Raw genomic sequence first — 18,618 nt, forward strand, 5'->3', positions numbered from 1 at the left:
TGCCGCCCCCCGAGTCGGCGGTAGATCGGCCAAGGGCACTCCGTAGCACTCCGTAACACACCGCCTAGATTTGCAAATATTACCATACCGTAATTTTGCCTCTGGCACGTGCCAAGCATGTTTGGTGCACAAAAAGTGTGGCAATGAAGTACTACATAAATCAAGTATACGATTCTGATAAATAGAGTACCTTCTTTCCATCCAACGCATCTCCGATATCATTCATGTGAATCTGTCTATCGCCTTAGATTGCTTGTCATAATAAGTATGCCTAGCAAACGATACCACTAAACGCACAACGATGTTTTTGACGGCTTTCAACCTCGGAACAAAGAATCATCCATCAATAATAGTTTATATCAAATCTTAAAAAGTTTCTGCGGCTTACTGCCCAAAAAAGCCCCGGTGTTGCGAGATCATATTAGACTGTCCACTCGATGCGAAACGCAACGGTAGCCTATACACAGAGCGCACACTCATCTCAGCCTCAAACGAGAGATCAACGCTATCCTAGCTATATCCCAATCCTAATATCCAGGTCCTCATAATCCTAATCAAGTCTACGAATAATCTTTGCGGGCACTCCTCCCGCAAGACACCCCGATTCAACATCTTTCGTTACGATGGCTCCAGCCGCTATCGTGGTCCCTTTTCCGATGCGTACACCAGGTAGAATCGTCGCTCTCCCACCTATCCAACAGTCTGACTCAATTATGATCGGAAGTGCAAATGATGTACCCTCATTTTCCTGGCGTGACTTGGCATCGATTGCATGTGTACCCGTACATATACAAACACCTGGTCCAATCAGAACACGATCGCCTATTTCAACGAGGGAATTGTCGTAGATCGAGACGCTGCGGAGATTGTTCGTGCCGAGTTAGTATGACACTGGTAACTTGTCGTCTGCACTTACCTACCAATATCGGCTTGTCAGTGGCTGTGATGTATCTGATGGGTACGGGAGAGGGACTCACTCGCGATTGATATAGACATCATCACCGAGGATGGTGTTACACCCCCATGTCACAAAGAATGACTGCTCGATACTTGCGTTCTTGCCAACCCGGCCGAGCATTCGCTTGGCTACCGCCATGCGTCTATTCTTCAATGAAGCGAGTGTGCTGTTTTCTGGTATAGATACATCATTGAATTCGTTCAGCTTTCGAAGTGTTAAAAGCTTGTATTCCATGAGCTTTTCCGAATTTGACGTCGTGAAGCTGGAAAACAAGGGTTTCTGTCAGCATGTCTACCTCTTAAATCTGCCAGGTCATGGACAGACTTCTTGCCGTTGATCATCTTTTCAAACTCCTCGCACCATGGCACTGGTATATCGCTGTTGATGATTGTATTTGCAATGTAACCCGCGTCATTTGACGCCATGGCTTTTTGCTAGAGTGAAATGGAAAATATAGGAGTGACTGTCTTGCCAAGTATGGTAATATTAAAAATTGGTCAACTCAATATTCGTGGTAGTACTTACCTACAAATAGAAAGAACTTCCTCATCTGAAAAAAAAAATTCTGGGCACAGACTGGTGGAGGTGGGGAAACAAGATCGTGGGGAAGATCTTTCAGACCCTAATGAGTCTGACCGCAGATCAAGCCCTTGCGCTCGGCCTAATCTCAATGCCTAATGGACCATTGGCTTTTGTACTTTTGTCACCTTGTCAAGCCATCTGGCGGCTCATTTGAGTAATCAGGGCTAAGCAGGAAGCCAGGATAATCGTCTCTGTTTCTAGATAAGAGTGTTAGGCTACTTTCTCGTAGCAAGTGTTCTTCATCAGTCGGGCTCTGGAAAGCTTTGCTCCCAGCATATCACCCTCTTGGTGCTCTCAAAGGAATTGAATGTCTTCCATAAATGCTCTCACTCAAAAGGAGTGAAATGACCCGAGTGGTTTCGAGGTCGATCGAGATGAAGCGACATCCAAAATAGCCAAGGCTATGGCGCGGAAACGGAATATTACGCTACCATTGTGAAGACCACCAGAAATGAGTGGGTATTTCTTTGATTGTGCCTCGATTTTGGGCAGTACAACGACGTCGAGCCAGTTGTAACAGAATGTATGATACATCAAGTGTGTCAAAGCTCATGACTGGGCGGCTAGTGGCCTGCTTTAAAAGTACAAAAATATGCGCGAGTCGAAAAAAGGAAGTGCACCGTTCTGAATATTGATGAAGATTCCCCGGTACATGCTCCCTAAGCTCACTCAATGACGAGTCGAACTTTTCAAGCGCGTCGCAAGGCACTGCGAATATGCGAAGTGATTGACGAGAGAGGTTGAATGGAAAAAGTCGAACGCGACTCAGCGCCACTGAATGCCAAAGAGCTTCAGTGAGCTGGCCACACTAGGCTTTTCGGCAGCTTTCTCCAGGATAATACGAGAATGTCCTTTCACATCGAGAGCAAGAAGCTGATACTCCCACTCATTCTTCTCCAAGGGCTTGATCATATGCACGAAGACGACGCCGGAGTTAAGCGGACCCTCAACCTGGAAACAGAGTTAGTTCAAGCACTTGGTAGACACGGGGTATCAGTCTGGGTGCCATACGTGGAAATTCATCCGAAGATGCTCACGGCCGAGCCGGTCCTTTTCAATCGTGGAACTACCCGACTCACATTAGTTTCCAGGTTCTCAAATCGCATCTCGCAATACTCACGCAATAGGCCGATTCCGCGCCCAGCGACTATTCGTCGTCTCCCCAAACGCCCTAATCTCCCTCCGATCACCCAGCACCTTTATGCACCGTGCATCATCCTTGACACGCTCAACAGCCTTCTCATACTGCCACGTCCGACTATTCGGCGAAATAACATCTGTGTAAAGAAGGTAAAAGACACCGCCCTAATTAAGACCGCTACCAGTTAGCACTTGCTCAGAATTTCTCCGAGCCCTAGCTAGGCTCCACGACACTTGGGCCAGGACAGAGTTGGGTTATACAGTAATTCATACCGTGAGGACAGCACCGGCCAACACCACCACGAAATTGAATGACTGCTGTGTCGCTCGTGAAACCTTCTCCCGCCCACTTAGCTCACCCCACTCGTATCGCCCATCGTCTGAGAGGACTGTGATGTTTCTCCGCTTCAGCTTCGGGCCGGTCTGTGTGGCGTAGAGTCGAGTGAGCTCCGGGCGGGGTGGATGGCGCAGGGGGACTGATGCGCGGGAGGATGCTCGTGGCAGAGCTCGTAAGCACTGTGGATTCATGGCGTGGTTGTGGTTGAAGATGTTCTGGGCTTCGCGAGGATATCGCAGGTCGATAACGATAGCAGCGGAGTGGAGAAAGCTCACGTGCCCTGGCTACAGTATTTGCCGATGCTTGGGGGTGGATTCCGCAGATGATTGGCTGAGAATATTTGTATGGAACACTGCATGTAGGACTTACGAAAGCTTCTAAATACCTAATCTTTTGATCCTCTTGTCCGGTATTTGTAGGGGCTTCGTCTTCTAAATAGCAACCATGACGCTCCCCGTCTCATGTTGTCAGATGCAAGAAAAGTAATCAAATTTTATAAAACAAAGCTATGGACATGAAAACACGTAAAGACATCATAATGCTCATCCCTCGCCTCTAAACGATGCGAGGACCCTCCAAGATAACCTTAGCCTCCTCCGAGCGCCACCAACTCTTACCCTCCTCGCCAGGGAATGAGAACTCATCCATGCTCTCAGGCTTCATCTCCACACTATACCCAGGCTCCATGGGGGTAACATAGTATCCATCCTTCACACTAGACGGGTGCACGAAGTGCTCGTGCAAGTGATCCACATACTCCAACACACTCTTCTTACCCGAGACAACGACGTAATCGATCGTGCTCAGGTGCTGTGTGTACTCGGGCAGACCGACACCGCCAGAGTGGGGGACGATGGGGATGTTGAACTTGCGGGCCAGCAGGAGGATGGCGAGGACTTCGTTCACACCACCGACACGGCAGGCGTCGGGCTGGAGGACGGTCAGGGCACCGGCTTGCAGGAGCTGCTTGAAGATGACGCGGTTCTGGCACATTTCGCCGGTGGCGACACCGACGGTGCCGTGGGGGGTGTTGGCGAGGGCCTTGCGGATGGCGGCGTGGCCGAGGATGTCATCGGGGGAGGTGGGCTCTTCGATGAACCAGGGCTTGAACTGGGCGAGTTCTTGCATCCAGGTGATGGCCTCGGGGACGGACCAGACCTATTGAAGAGGAATATGTTAGTTTCGGCCTTCTCAAGGATTGTAAGTAGCTTCAGTGAGCTGTGTTGCTTACCTGGTTAGCATCCACCATCAAAATGTTACCCTTATCATACCCGATAGCCTCACGCGCAATCTTCAAGCGCCGCTTGTCATCCTCAAGACTACCACCAACCTTCAGCTTGAAGTGCTTGTATCCCTGTGCAACACTCTCGTCAAGCAGCTTCTTCAGCTTCTCCTCACTGTAGCCCAACCAGCCAGCACTGGTGGTATACGCAGGCACAGCCTGGCTAGCCTCAGCCTCCTTGATACGATCCTGCTTACCACCCTCAATCTCCTTGAGCATGGCCAGCGCCTCTTCGGGGGTAATAGCATCGGTGATGTAGCGGAAGTCAATGCAGCGCACGAACTCCTCAGGGGTCATGTCGGCGACAATGCGCCAGACAGGCTTACCCAGGGTCTTGGCCCAGAGATCCCAAAGGGCGTTGACAACGGCACCCAGAGCCAGGTGGATGACACCCTTCTCGGGGCCGATCCAGCGCAGCTGGCTGTCGGAGACCAGGTAGCGCCAGGTCTTGCCCCAGTCAGCGGTGAGCTCGTCGAGGTCCTTGCCAACGATGAGCGGGGCCAGGAGGGAGATGGCAGCGCAGACGATTTCATTGCCACGGCCGATAGTGAAGGTCTAGAATGGGCAATTGTGTTAGCAGATTTGTGAAGATCATAGACGGCGGGGAAATGACGCATTTGCGACGTACCATGCCGTGACCCTTGTAGTCGGAGTCTGTGTAGATGATGCAGTAGGCGGCAGAGTAGTCACCAGCAGCGTTCATGGCATCAGAGCCAGTCTTGTCGAGCGAGGTCTGGAATAGGGAGTTTAGCAACGGTGCCTGGCAATGGCGTAGAGCCGAAACTCGGGATAGGGTTGACATACCGGAAACCGCACATCCCGCGTGGTGAAGCCAGTGATCTTAACCATGGTGAAGATAGTTCGAAGACGACAATAATCAAGCTTTTTCCGAATCAATTGGAGACTGTTTACCGAGATCTTGCACACTCAATGGCAGGAAACACGGTGTTCGGACTAGAATCGCGGGGTGGACTTCCAAACAGATCTATGCGCGAGGAAGGGCGTTGCACCAGGACTAATGATAGGATTGGCGGGATTGAGGGGTATATAAGAAGAAGAAAAAAATGCACTGACAAAATTACAACGGAAGAACAGGAAAAACTGCGACGGTGGCCCGTATATAGAGGCCCATTGAGAGCCTGTGACCCCCCGCGCCGCCCGCAGTTTGCCCTCGCCCCTCCTCCACTCGAGGCATTGTACAGTCTGATTGGTGGGAGTATACCGGAAACGGGGAAATGGGTTTCTCCACCAATCACAGGTCTGTCGCAGCAGTCGGAGTAGCTCCGCGATTCTGGGGATGCGCAACTCGTTTACGGCAGATAGGGTAATTTCACGACACTGCAAATAGTGGATTGGCTGATGCCAACGAGGCGGTTATGATCCTTGACAGTAATGCCTACATGGTTTACTTGTTTAATACAAATTTTGCAGAATGGAAAGAAGGAGGGCACTGTATAGTGATATGTATGCGCTTTCAATATTATCCGATGCGGTTCTTTTCCGAGCCCAAGTAGGAAGTAGATCATTCGGTTCCTGATCGACAAGCTGCAGCATTGTGCCCTTATCCGGACAGACCACGCTTCTCGCTCTCGGAGAAGAAGATGAGCATGCGCCAGAGCTTGCGAACCAGCACTTCGGCTTCATCGTCCAGTGCCTATAGAGGTAGATGTTTAGCAATGTCATATACACAGCAGACCAAAACGCAAATAACTTACCATCTCCAATTGCTCCACCAGCTCCTGAGGAGAGCCATGCTTGCGCACATGCTCCTCCACAACATCCACCAGCATCTGCTCCTGCACACCCAGATACTCGACGATCTTCTTCTCCACAAATGGTTTGATCTGGTCGCTGATAACAGCCTCGTCCACAAACTCCCACTTGATCTGCCACTTCCACAGTCCCTCCTTGTCGGTCGGGATCTCGGCTGCCAATTGGCGCGCGGCCTGGGCACGCTCCTCGTCCGAGAGTCCGGCAGCTTCGGCAGCGGAGTCGAACTTGATCGGGATAAGCTGGCGGCGGGTCGTGCCGGCTGGCTCCTCCTCATCCTCCAGTAGACCTTCGACTTCGGCAACGGTGCGGCGGCCGGTGGCGGCCTGGGCCTTCTGTGCTGCAGCGCCAAGGGACAGCTTGAACCGCTGGGGCTCTTCCTCGCTGGGGGCCGGTGCCTGGGCACGAACCTCCAGTTCCTGGGCTTGACGAGCAAGGAAATCGTCAGCCAGCCCGCGGGCCTGCTCCTGTCGCTTGGCGGTCTGAGCAAGCTCGCGCTCCTCGGCGGCGCGGTCAGCCTCGTCCATGCTGACCTCACGGGCGCGGAACACAGCGCGGCTCCGAAGCCAAGCGCCACGATCAGCGTAATACTCGTTTGCCTTGCGACTAGCCTCCACATTGTCATCCCATTCCATAAGGCGCTTCTCCATTTCGTCATGGGCGGCCTGCAGCTTCCCATCTTCCTCCTTGTCTCGCTTCTTCTCACGTTCCAAGGCGGCGGTTCGGCTTCGCTCGCGGTTGAGCCAGCGGCGCTCCTGGTCAAGGAATTGCTTTTCTTGCTCGGCGTCACGCTTGGCCTGACGGCGGCGTTCCAGCTCTTCATCACTTGCATCACCGTCCTCGTCCTCTCGATCAATATAGACTTGAGATCCATTGATGGCACCGCCATTTACAAACGACACGCCCTTCTGGTAGTCCTTGGGAATCTGCACACCGAATCCTTTGGGTCCAGACGGGGCATTGGGCAAGTTACGGTCACCACGGGGGCCTAGAGGAATGCCGTTCGCACCGCCCGCAGGCCCACTGGGAGCTGAGGCAGGAGGCGAACCAAGACGGCTGATACGTGAGCCGGAGTTTCGAGCACGCTCCATAGATTCGATCTCCTCCTCCCGGCGCAGGCGTTCAATATCTCGGCGGTTACTACGATCACGGAACGCCGCAATCTCCTTGGCAACATTCTCGCGCATCTCCGGGGGAATGTCGGCCAGTTCATCTTCGATGGTGATAGGGATCGTAACCACCTCTCCGTCCTTCGCGGTCTCGCCCTCCTTCATCTCGATATCGCCTTCCCGGTCGACTCCAGAAATTTCTTCCTTTTGGGTCGGGCTGGCAGGGTGGAAGAGCTCGGAGAGAACATTCTTCAGATTGTCGCGAGCAGCATCAAATCGCGCCTGGAGCGCCTTGGGGTCCCTCTCGCCGCGAGAAGCTTCGAACTGCTCTAGATAGGTCATAGTGCTTTCGTCCACAACAACCTAGCAGCGTAGTTAGTAAGTGGCGTCTCAACGCCTCGGCAACGGAGGAATTCAGACATACCAAAAGGGTGCTTTTCTCCACTTCTTGCTTTTCCTCGCCCTCTGCACGTGGTGCCTGGCGCTTCACAGGAACTTCAACCTCCTTCAGCACTTCCACGGCCACCTCGAGGCTCTCCGGGTCTTCAAATTCAGCAAAGCCGAATCGACAAGGCTTTTCGTCTGCATCTGTAGCCCGAATCCACCGTCTCAGGTTACCCGCAGACCGTAGGATGCGCTCAATGCCATCATCGCCACCCACGCCCTCGGTAATGCCTCCAACAAACAGTGTGCGCACAATTTCATCACGTGTAGGCGGTTGAAGCTGCATCATCGCATCGCGGCCATGGTGGCGTCGGTCATCCATACCAGATGATCCCAAGCCCGGGCGTCGCCCCGGGCCGTCTGGTCCTCGTTCACGACCCATATCGGGGGCAGCAGGCTTTGCGGGGCCAGAGGTACCCAGGCGAATGACGGGCGCGGAGAAGTTGATGTTGGGCATGTTCGGGGGTGGTTGGAAATTGGCCGGGAAGCCGCCGGGGCGACCAGGTTGCTGGTTATTGTTCTGCTGCATGCCTGGGGGAGCAGCAGTTCCCGGCGCGGCCATCCCTGGAGGAGGCGCTGAAGCTGGTCAGTCATGATGCTCCGTGTGTTGGGGACCTTCAGTTTTAACTTACCCATGCCCGGGGGCGCACCGGGGTAGGACCCATAGTCGGGAGCCCTGCCGTACATACCCGAAGCTAGATATTTGAGTTAGCATTGCATTCGCATCGCGACGTAGATCAAGCAGAACCGCAAGTGGCGGGTTTGGAGGCGCAAGCTCACGTTGGTAAGGATTATACATGGTGAAGGCGCTTTGGGCCGCGCGGGGCGGAAGATCTTCTGCGATTGGAGTGAGTCGTCTGCAGAGACTTTATTGAGATGAGGAATGAAGTTGAAAAAGGCCCGGGGTTGAAATGGTCCAGCTGGTCCAGCTGCGCGCGTGTGGAGGGAAGAAAGTTGTCAGTTGCGGATTTGATGCTCGGGTCCGTGCGTCGATCTTGGCAATTGGCGGTAGAGTTGGAAGTACAGCACTGGACAACGGAGCCAGACACATTCCAGATCTAATCAATGACCATTCAATCTACAGTGGTCTCTAGACCTAATCACATATGTCATGCCTGTGGTTATGGTCCATATTTCCATTAATTTATTGGTTGCTCATAACAATTGCAACGAAAGGCGCAAATGTCAAGAATAGAAGGAAACTGACCACATATCCTGCATACTCTACTTGACTATTCAGTAAATTAAATAATTAACAAAGCCCTACCTTAGGTATGTACCTATCGCATACTCATCTATTTCCCATGGCTCTCTACTCGACATTAGGGTATATTGAGACTATGATATGCTTTTTCTTTTTTCGTGATGGCCATGGTCATCAGCGAATAGGACCATCGGCTGCTAACGGGTGAACGAGACCATCTATGACGCTAATTTATCCAGAATCCAGAGCCCGGACTCGATCAATTGTTAAGCATCGACGGGCAGGTTGGCTGGACTCTCTGGAAAAATATCCATCTGGACAAATTAGCCCCAGGCTATTTTGCAGGTCATCCGACCTCTCGTCGGAGGAGCACCGTCCGGTGTTTAGTGGGGGTTCCTGGCCCGTGGACTGGTCGTTAGCCTATTTTCGGATGGCCGGGGAATGCACCTTGGTCATTGTTTCAGTATTGTTCTGATTTGGGACCCGGTCAATGGGACGGAAAATGAGCACAGAGTATCACACTGGAGCATTGAATATGTTGGCATAAGCTCAAGATCTTGATATTCTGGAGTACCGAAGGAGGGGGCGGAGGGGTAGAGTAAGCAGTCTACTCTACCTCTCATGTCAGCAAAGTAGGTCGTTATAGGATTCCAATTCAGAGTATTTTGTTAACCGACAGAAGGATGAGTGATTTCGGTTACGAATTGAAATATGCACGGCTAAATAATCATAATAACAGCCTTGATAGAGAAAGAGATTATTAGAAAAGTAACCCGCTCCAGACCAGCCCGAATGCGGCAATGATGATGCTCCCTGCCCCACGTCCCTCCGCCGGACCCCAACACGCCGAACAATTGACGCCATCTTCTTTTTTCTTTTCTTCTTCCTCTTCTCCTAGACCTTTCAAGTCAAATTCCCCTCCCTGACCCCCTGTGATACTCCGTTTGTGTTACGTATGTCTCCTTGCTCTCGTCTTTAAAGCTGTCGCTTCCCTCCTCCTTTGGCTGCCCCGCGCTAACCTCGGCGCGTATACAGGTTTATCACTGTCATCATGCCTGCTTTCGCGCAGGCCTCCGATCTCAATGCCTGGAAGGAGCTCCAGGAGCACCACACCACTCTGGGCCGTAACATTGTCCTGAAGGAGTACTTCCAGAAGGACCCTAAGCGCTTCGAGAAGTTCAGCCGCACCTTTGCCAACACCGTCGACAATGCCGACATTTTGTTCGATTTCTCCAAGAACTTCCTCACCGAGGAGACTTTGGCTCTGCTGGTGAAGCTGGCCAAGGAGGCTGGTGTTGAGGAGCTCCGCGATGCCATGTTCCGCGGTGACCACATCAACTTCACCGAGGACCGGGCTGTCTACCATGCGGCTCTGCGCAACACCTCCAATGAGCCTATGCAGGTCGATGGCAAGAGCGTCGTCGAGGATGTCAACGCTGTTCTGGAGCACATGAAGGAGTTCTCTGAGCAGGTCCGCAGCGGTGAGTGGAAGGGTTACACTGGCAAGAAGATCAACACTATCATCAACATCGGTATCGGTGGTTCGGATCTGTAAGACCTCTCTTTTTTTTGTCTCTCCAATGACGTAGCTAACGAGCCCTCTTCTAGCGGCCCCGTCATGGTCACCGAGGCCCTGAAGCCTTACGGCCACCCGGACCTGAAGCTTCACTTCGTCTCCAACATTGACGGCACTCACATTGTTGAGGCCCTCAAGGACTCTGATCCCGAGACCACCCTGTTCCTCATTGCCTCCAAGACCTTCACCACTGCTGAGACTACCACCAACGCCAACACTGCTAAGTCCTGGTTCCTGCAGACCGCCAAGGATGATGCCCACATTGCGAAGCACTTCGTCGCCCTCTCGACCAATGAAGCCGAGGTCACCATGTTCGGCATTGACAGCAAGAACATGTTCGGCTTCGAGTCCTGGGTTGGTGGCCGATACTCCGTGTGGAGTGCCATCGGTCTGTCCGTGGCTCTGTACATCGGCTACGACAACTTCCACCAGTTCCTCGCCGGTGCCCACGCTATGGACAAGCACTTCCGCGAGACCCCCCTGGAGCAGAACATCCCCGCCATCGGTGGTCTGCTGAGCGTCTGGTACAGTGACTTCTTCGGTGCCCAGACCCACCTGGTTGCTCCGTTCGACCAGTACCTGCACCGCTTCCCTGCCTACCTGCAGCAGCTGTCCATGGAGAGCAACGGCAAGGCCATCACCCGCTCTGGCGAGTATGTCAAGTACACCACCGGTCCCATCCTGTTCGGTGAGCCCGCCACCAACGCCCAGCACAGCTTCTTCCAGCTGTTGCACCAGGGCACCAAGCTCATCCCCGCGGACTTCCTGATGGCCGCCGAGTCGCACAACCCCGTTGAGGGTGGTAAGCACCAGCGCATGCTGGCTTCCAACTTCCTCGCTCAGTCCGAGGCCCTGATGGTCGGTAAGACCCCCGAGCAAGTCAAGGCCGAGGGTGCCGCCGACAACCTCGTCTCCCACAAGACCTTCCTGGGTAACCGCCCTACCACCTCCATCTTGGCCCAGAAGATCACTCCCGCTACTCTGGGTGCTCTGATCACCTACTACGAGCACGTCACCTTCACCGAGGGTGCCATCTGGAACATCAACTCCTTCGACCAGTGGGGTGTCGAGCTGGGCAAGGTCCTTGCCAAGAACATCCAGAAGGAGCTGGAGACCCCTGGCGAGGGTGGCGACCACGACAGCTCTACCAGCGGTCTGCTGTTGGCCTTCAAGGCCAAGGCCAACCTGGCCTAGAGTGCTTTTCTTTCTTATAAATAGGCTTGCATTGATCCCTTGTGGAGGATGCGAGGCGGCTGTGATGAGCAACGAACGATTTCTTTGATCTCTTTATCCTTTTATCCTCTTTTCCATACAAAATTCGAATGCTATTCAGTTAGTCGGGGCTCTTTCTTCGTAAACAAAAGACTCGGGAAATGCGACCGGTTCCTCGGTCGATTTTCTGTGTGTTGCAAGTAAGACATCGGTTTGGTTAATCGTTGGTTGAAGGGATGTTGATCAAGCCAAGCCACACTCCGCAAGCCGCGGCGGGCAGAAAAGAACTCCGTGTCTTCTCCGCGTCGCCTCCTTCACTTCATCAACTCGCCACCGCGGGGCAGCTCACGCATATTGCAAGAGCCATAGAAGCTGCCAGCATGACTGCTCCGCGCTCATTGAGTCGCCTTACCCCTCGAATGGCCTTGCTGGCCCTTGCGGGCGCGCTGTTGCCAATGGGGTCAACAGCGGGGAGAACCAGCGCCACCAGCGGGGAGGGATACAGACTGGGGGAGGAGATTCCCGTATCTTGTCTCAATCGGACGATGTCAGTTGTTCTCAGCAATCTTGGGTGATATTAATCATATCAATGCTGACAATTTATTCGTGTGTACAGGGAAGGTGAACATGTATGCGCCAAACAACTCCTGAAGCCAAATACCGAGGGGCCACAACTAACAACAACAATAGATAACCGATGACCTAGGGAAACTCCAATGGATCCCCTTTGTAACCTGCAACGAGACCTCACGCCCCCTATCCCTCCACTACGGAACCTCCGAAACAATAAAATGCACAATCCCTTCCCTTTCCGACTCGCTCTACCACCTCCTCGAATTCTACGTCCACTCCGACGTCCCCATGACCTGCCGTATTCCAACAAGCCCCCTAACACCCAGCAACACCGCGCCAAAGGACCGCACCGACACTGACCCCGCGTCCGGCGAGGTCGACTCGCTCGCGGCGCTGAGTGAGAATGGCCCTCCGTTCACCCCGATCACCATCGCGCTGCAGGGTACTCTGCAGCTTAGCCACCTGCATATCTGGACGGATATGAACATGCTCATGCACAATGTTGCCTCGGACGCGGCGGCGCAGCCCTCCAAGGCTGGGAAACTTGGCCAGTCTGGTCAGCCTGGGTACGCGGTCGCCGGGACGGCGTACTCGACGCCGGAGTTTGAGGCTGCGGCGAAGAAGGCCTCGCTTGATGAGGACGAGGAGGCAGTTACCGTTGCCCAGGCTGCGCGGGAGCCGTGGACGGCGGGCCATGGGACGAAGGTCGTGCGCGGAGAGCCACTGACCTTCTCGTTCCATGTTGCCTGGGTTGAGGGCGGCGCGGGCATTGGATGGCCGGAGCGTCCTGCCTCGGAGTCGTTCTTGGATATCAGCGGGTCAAGGATAGGGCAGAGCTCTGGGGCTGGCTCGTTCTTCTCACGGCTGTTTTTGTTCTTCCTGGCTGCTTCGATTGGTGCTTTGGTGGCGCTGTACTGGGAGCGTAATGGGGGCCGGCTGCGTGGTCGCTCGGGCTGGCGTGGAGATGGCATTCTGGGGGCTCCGCCTATGAATGGGAAGGGGCCTGGTGTGACTTTTGGTAATGGCGGGCGTATCAATGGGTACGGAGGGTACTCTGCTGCTGCCAACGGTGTGGGAACTGGTGGTGGTGGAGGGACTGGATACGGAGGCTTTACCACTGGAAAGAGGGATTGATGGGTGTGCAATATGGGATAGACAGGTTGATCTGTGTTATTGTGTGTATTTGTGTAGCAAGGATATCGTGTACAGTGTATAAACCACAGCCAAGTCAACATAAGATCATTGCATTCCATATCTAATGCAGACAAAACGAGATGATCAAAATTTCCATAGGTAGTGATACATGTAAAAAGAAAAACAACAGCCCCAAATAGGTATCAGGGCCCCAAGCTCCCATCCAGTCTCGGTATATATACAAACCAAGCAAATTCCGCATCAATCCAGTCGAGTCGACGACTGCAAAGCAATTACCAACCCTGAGCCTGCATCCGCTGAATCTTCTTCACAGTCTCCTGGAACGAAAACCGGAAAAGTTTCCTCCACCTCGTCCGACGCAACTCCTTCCGCACCGCACCCTTCCGCTTATGAAACTTCTGCTCATGCGCATTCGCCTTAATCTTATTCATACTGCACGTAATCTCCAACTGACGAATCGCAGACGGCAAATCCACACCACGCTCCGGCTCAACGTGGACCTGGCGGCCCAGCGTTGGTCCAAGCTTGAGCTCCAACTTGCGCGAGGCAAGCTGCTGCGCGGATCGGTCTTTGAAGGTCTGCGAGCCTACACCGCCGACGGAGCGGGAGACGGCGTCTGCGAAGACGCGGCGGGGTTCGCCTTTGGCGTTGAGGGAGGACCGGTTGCCGAGGTCGAGTTTGTTGAGGATTTCGTCGAAGTCTGAGGCGACGGTCTTGGTGGGTTGTGGTTTGGGGGTGGTTTGGTCCTCGGTGGTGGTGGGTGTTGTTTGTGTGGAAGTTCCTGAGGAGGATTCGGTGGAAGGAGGAGGAGGGGTTTGTGGCGAGCTGGTTGAGGAGTTGTAGCGGAGTGTGTTGAGGACGAAGGGCTGCTGCTGGCGCGAGCTGAGAAGCCATGGTGTTGGCCTGGCGCGGAGGCCGCGGGCCAGGATGCGGGTGTCCATTGTTTTGTCCGAACAGTCAGATCAACCTGGATAGGTCAATTGGCGTGATCAGACTGGTGTTTTAGGTGGTGAGTGGTGGAAGATGGAGTTTGGCGTGGAGGTGCAACCGAGTGGAGCGTCGAGATGCTGGAAAATCGGGAGAAATTATAGATCACGTGCACATCCGCTGTGCTCAAGGTTGACGCCGTGGGGACATTTCAATGTCGCTATTTCCTTTTGATCAGTTAGCTCGATAACCAAGAATTCATCTTGGAACTCTGACAGCATCTGCGAACATGTCGTCTATTTCCATTGCAACACTACCGCGCATGAGCCGCGACGCTCTATCCGCACTCCTTCTCTCCGGCACTACATCCGGCAAACTAGCTGTTATCGATGTTCGGGACTCAGGTATTCTCAGAAACTGATAAAAGCTATAGCTATGTCAACGCCCTGACTGATGCATTTATCCAGATCACATTGGCGGACACATTAAGTCTTCAACTTGGGTCCCTACTTCCAGCCTTGACGTCCGCCTGCCAGAGCTTCTCCGCACCCTGAAGGACGTGGAGAAGGTTGTCTTCCACTGCGCCCTCAGCCAGCAGCGCGGTCCGTCCGCGGCCCTGCGCTATGCTCGTGAGCGCGAGCGTACTTTGGGCGAGGAAGAGAGCAAGAAGCAGGAAGTTTATGTTTTGGAAGGCGGTTTCGTGCAGTGGCAGGAGAAGTATGGTAACGATGAGCGGCTGACGGAGGCTTATGTTGCGGATATTTGGCGCGAGTACTGATTTTCAATCGCTGAGTGGCTGATGCGATTTGATTTCAATGAAAGCAAGGTATGGAGGTGCCTTGTTATGCATGCTTGCATTGTTTATGAGATATGAATGGACTTGATAGATACCATATAGATACAAACATTTGACTTGTAGTTCTGCCTCTTGTTCTCGGCTTCGGTATATAATACAGCATTCTTTCAAGTCTATACGGCTGACCTGGGATATAATAATCTGATAAATTCATTGTGAGGTTACCGAAATGTTATATCCATGTACAATGGAATATAGTTTGCTTCAGGGGAGACTAGATACAACAGGGTACCACGCTCATGCGGAAGATAGCTTGAGCATGATTCATTCTGCGCCTTGTATACAATGATTCTCAATCCTTCAATATCAATAGGCCCGCAGATGCTTTTCATCCTGACTCTGTTCAAGTTGCGGGAATCTCAGCATCCACCGATGGTTTACGTTTCTCAGTGATCTAAAGCTCTATCTTGAAGAGAAGCCCTATTTCATGCTTCTTTCGAAAGACCGGCACTGCGATTCCATCTTAACAAACCTTGTTCACGATGTCTATCAGAACGTTCCCTTTACATATATCCGAGGCTACAAAGACTGCTTCAAGCTCGATGTGCATGGATTTGGGTTGCATAAACATACAACCAAATTGCTTGATTCGGATTTCAACAATACTCAACTAATACGCGATATCTATCACTCAGAAATGGAGAGTTATTTGAAAAGCCTCTTGGGAGCGCAAATGCAGCACACGGTGCGCGAGCGACCGCATGATTTCATCGAGACTGGAGGTCAGTCTGAGCTACTTGATGGGCGCGAGAAGCCATTGACAGCAATCCATATCAGTAGAAATACGTATCCGGAGAAAATAGGTCACAAAACGGCTGATCTGAAAATTTATAGATGCTTCCGAGGAAGGGTCATTCAAGCGCGTGGAACGAAAGTTACCAGATGAAGTTGACAATATTCGCAATCGACGGTTTCAAATTGTGAAGTAGGTGAACTTGTAAGCGAGGAGGCTTTCAAGGTCGAATAAGTGATCTAACTCTAACAGTGTGTAGAGACCTTTATCACAGTCTCTCCGTGACTGGCCACTCGCTCTCTGTGACGCACGTAGCGTCCAGCCGGATGACATGGTAGAATTAGACCTTATCTGGCCGGGATACTTGGGCGAGAATCTATTTCTATACTTCAATCCAGATTATAAACTCTACTTCTTGGATAAACAAACCCGTGACGAGGTATTGATCTTCAAGCAATTCGACTCTAAGGATGGTGTTGCGAAAAGTAAGTGTTCCTTGAATGTGATGCAATTTATCCAATCCACTAAATGACTTTCAGACTGCCTTCAAGGGTCATTCCCAGATCCTCGCAAAGGTCCTTCAGATAATGCGAGGGTTGGTTTCGACGTGGCAGTACTGATGATTTATCAAGTTGTTCTTGTTGCGCTTTGTTGATCGGCCTGAACCTTGATTACATTGACCTGGACCACAGTCTCGATGGATTGGGGCAGTAAGACCAATATAAAATCACACGATACATCTTTTTTTGTAAACCGATCATTCCACTGATAACAACTGAATAGTTCCGTTTGCTTGAAGGCATATCACCAGGTCTAACCGTGGGGGAAATTACTTGGATGTATTGGCTGTCATGAGAATGATATCGCGTTGACATATGGTTGATCTGAAGAAAGACTTCAACCGTATGACAAGAGTTTTTTTCGAATAATGTACAAGTGATATTACACATTGCAGACGAGTCAAGTTGTATCGCACCCGATGTCTACATCTGAACACCGCCGCCAAACCCAACAGGTCGTCTACGGCCACCGTTCTCCGGAATAATAGTCAACACCTTATAGATCTGTCCCATAGACCCACCTGACTTCTCAACCAGGCGTTTCCACCCAGTCTCCAAAGTCTTCTTGCGCTTCTCATCACCAACACCCTTCAGCAATTGGCGCATACGCTCTTCAATACCCAGCGCCTGAAGGAAATCGCCCTGCTCAACGGGTCCATGAACCTCCACGCCGTCACTGCCCTCAATAGCAGCCTCGGCCAATGCAGTAAAATCGACGTCTGCACTGACATCGACCTGCCCAGGAGACGAGAGCGGAGCAACCTTCTTATGGTGCTGAATTCCACGCAGGGAGTTGATCGGGATGGTCGACATAGTGCCATAATCCATGATTAGGGCTGCACCGGAAGGCGTCGTTTTCTTGGGTCCTTCAGGAGCAGAATTATTCTTCGAAGCCTTTGCAGAAGTGGTATCACCACCGATGCGGCGTGCAAAATCAGCTGCGTAGATCCGGCTTTCGGGGCTAACTTCAATGGTAGACCCGGGTTGGGACTTGAGTTTGCGGTAGCGCTCGGAGATCTCGGGGATGACGAGGGAAGAAGGCGTGGAGGCCTTGGCCTTGGTTAGTTTGAATTCGGGCTCGCCTTCAATGTTTTCTTCGACGGCTTTCGGGTTCAAGGTGACTAGGAGCTCGCGCCATTGTGGGGTGTTTGCCACCTTGAGCGGCTTGTGGAGTTTTTGAGGACCCGTAGGAGTCATGATCTCCTGGACTTCCTGTGGTACTTCGTTCTCCGGTGCCGGAGGGACGGACTCGAATGCGTGAATAGGGAGCGCGTCAAAGAATTCATGTGCAAATATGAAGGGGGTCTTGCCTTCCTCTACAATTGACCGAGGGGTGTCAGTGTTGATCCTAGCGGTTAATGATATTGCGTAACTTACCATGCGGCAACAGACGGATATCCTCCACCCAGATAATGGGTACATCAAAGTATTTGCAGGTACTCCGGTGGCCAATATCGGTCTCTTCCATAACAGCGTCCTCGCCACAGAGAAGTCGCTTTTGCACCTCTCTCAATGTACCACTCGCCTCAACGAGGTAGATCGCCTCAATGCTCGAGGTGAAGGTCTTGAAGTTGCGAAACGTCTGTCCAAGGATCACAGCACGTTAGTCCGTGAAACTTCAAGTCCTGGATCCGGTAATAAACACTCACCCGTAGCATATCATCCATGAGAGTTCCCTTGCCCGGTCCAACCTCCATCAACTGAACACCACTCCGCTTCCGCCCCTGTGCCATCCACTCCGCAATCGCCCAGATACCAATCAGCTCACCGAACACTTGAGAAATCTCCGGCGAGGTGACAAAATCACCGTGCTTTCCAAACACGTCTTCACGGGATGTATAGTAGCCACCTTCGGGCGAGGTCAACACTTGGCGCATAAATGCGGCGATGGGAATGGGTCCGGTAACCTAAAGACGCCCAGAATAGTCAGCGACGGGCCCCGATTGGCTTTGTGGAGGTAGACATACCTTCATCGCACTGGCCAGTGTGCGCGCTAATGGTGTAGACCATTGTCTGTCCGCGAATGTAGAATTCCATCGGCGCAAGGATGTTGAGCAAATCGAGGTGTGAGACCTCCGCAGGCCATGCAACGCCGCGCGCCGCGCCGCAGCGTTCATATCGGGAGATGTCTGGATTCAAAGACCGCCAGAGATCTGCTAAGTGACTCGCTTTGAGGTAAATCCTTCAAAGCTCAAGACCT

General features: G+C 52.5%; 10 protein-coding genes across 10 annotated transcripts; 4 read left to right on the forward strand and 6 right to left on the reverse strand.

The window, feature by feature from the left end:
- Positions 1–973: 973 nt before the first annotated feature.
- On the reverse strand, positions 974–1,383 carry N7458_009672 (galactoside o-acetyltransferase; the record flags this gene model as incomplete). Its single annotated transcript, XM_056913054.1, has 2 exons — positions 974–1,220; positions 1,283–1,383. The coding sequence occupies 2 exons, from the start codon at positions 1,381–1,383 to the stop codon at positions 974–976; spliced, it is 348 nt and encodes a 115-aa protein (XP_056761903.1).
- Positions 1,384–2,305: 922 nt separating this feature from the next.
- Positions 2,306–3,208, reverse strand: tim21 (the record flags this gene model as incomplete). Its single annotated transcript, XM_056913055.1, has 4 exons — positions 2,306–2,491; positions 2,552–2,606; positions 2,661–2,845; positions 2,954–3,208. The coding sequence occupies 4 exons, from the start codon at positions 3,206–3,208 to the stop codon at positions 2,306–2,308; spliced, it is 681 nt and encodes a 226-aa protein (XP_056761904.1).
- A 364-nt stretch (positions 3,209–3,572) lies between these two features.
- Positions 3,573–5,148, reverse strand: N7458_009674 (L-fuconate dehydratase; the record flags this gene model as incomplete). Its single annotated transcript, XM_056913056.1, has 4 exons — positions 3,573–4,175; positions 4,249–4,854; positions 4,928–5,032; positions 5,104–5,148. The coding sequence occupies 4 exons, from the start codon at positions 5,146–5,148 to the stop codon at positions 3,573–3,575; spliced, it is 1,359 nt and encodes a 452-aa protein (XP_056761905.1).
- Positions 5,149–5,860: 712 nt separating this feature from the next.
- Positions 5,861–8,421, reverse strand: N7458_009675 (uncharacterized protein; the record flags this gene model as incomplete). The annotated part of the gene is made up of 5 exons (XM_056913057.1): positions 5,861–5,953; positions 6,015–7,541; positions 7,603–8,198; positions 8,255–8,317; positions 8,403–8,421. The coding sequence occupies 5 exons, from the start codon at positions 8,419–8,421 to the stop codon at positions 5,861–5,863; spliced, it is 2,298 nt and encodes a 765-aa protein (XP_056761906.1).
- Positions 8,422–9,877: 1,456 nt separating this feature from the next.
- On the forward strand, positions 9,878–11,596 carry N7458_009676 (glucose-6-phosphate isomerase; the record flags this gene model as incomplete). Its single annotated transcript, XM_056913058.1, has 2 exons — positions 9,878–10,377; positions 10,435–11,596. 2 exons carry the CDS (start codon positions 9,878–9,880, stop codon positions 11,594–11,596), a joined length of 1,662 nt encoding a protein of 553 aa, XP_056761907.1.
- A 437-nt stretch (positions 11,597–12,033) lies between these two features.
- Positions 12,034–13,321, forward strand: N7458_009677 (uncharacterized protein; the record flags this gene model as incomplete). Its single annotated transcript, XM_056913059.1, has 3 exons — positions 12,034–12,161; positions 12,231–12,243; positions 12,305–13,321. The coding sequence occupies 3 exons, from the start codon at positions 12,034–12,036 to the stop codon at positions 13,319–13,321; spliced, it is 1,158 nt and encodes a 385-aa protein (XP_056761908.1).
- A 293-nt stretch (positions 13,322–13,614) lies between these two features.
- On the reverse strand, positions 13,615–14,283 carry N7458_009678 (mitochondrial 37S ribosomal protein bS21m; the record flags this gene model as incomplete). Its single annotated transcript, XM_056913060.1, has 1 exon — positions 13,615–14,283. The coding sequence occupies one exon, from the start codon at positions 14,281–14,283 to the stop codon at positions 13,615–13,617; it is 669 nt and encodes a 222-aa protein (XP_056761909.1).
- A 275-nt stretch (positions 14,284–14,558) lies between these two features.
- N7458_009679 (phosphatase YCH1) lies at positions 14,559–15,047 on the forward strand (the record flags this gene model as incomplete). Its single annotated transcript, XM_056913061.1, has 2 exons — positions 14,559–14,673; positions 14,737–15,047. 2 exons carry the CDS (start codon positions 14,559–14,561, stop codon positions 15,045–15,047), a joined length of 426 nt encoding a protein of 141 aa, XP_056761910.1.
- A 751-nt stretch (positions 15,048–15,798) lies between these two features.
- Positions 15,799–16,513, forward strand: N7458_009680 (uncharacterized protein; the record flags this gene model as incomplete). Its single annotated transcript, XM_056913062.1, has 4 exons — positions 15,799–15,847; positions 15,960–16,050; positions 16,174–16,343; positions 16,398–16,513. The coding sequence occupies 4 exons, from the start codon at positions 15,799–15,801 to the stop codon at positions 16,511–16,513; spliced, it is 426 nt and encodes a 141-aa protein (XP_056761911.1).
- Positions 16,514–16,841: 328 nt separating this feature from the next.
- Positions 16,842–18,535, reverse strand: N7458_009681 (class I SAM-dependent methyltransferase; the record flags this gene model as incomplete). The annotated part of the gene is made up of 4 exons (XM_056913063.1): positions 16,842–17,734; positions 17,796–18,000; positions 18,068–18,325; positions 18,386–18,535. The coding sequence occupies 4 exons, from the start codon at positions 18,533–18,535 to the stop codon at positions 16,842–16,844; spliced, it is 1,506 nt and encodes a 501-aa protein (XP_056761912.1).
- Positions 18,536–18,618: the final 83 nt, after the last annotated feature.

The sequence above is a fragment of the Penicillium daleae genome (genome assembly GCF_028827525.1).
Source record: "Penicillium daleae strain IBT 16125 chromosome Unknown utg000008l_segment0_segment0, whole genome shotgun sequence".
Taxonomy (NCBI): Eukaryota; Fungi; Ascomycota; class Eurotiomycetes; order Eurotiales; family Aspergillaceae; genus Penicillium; species Penicillium daleae.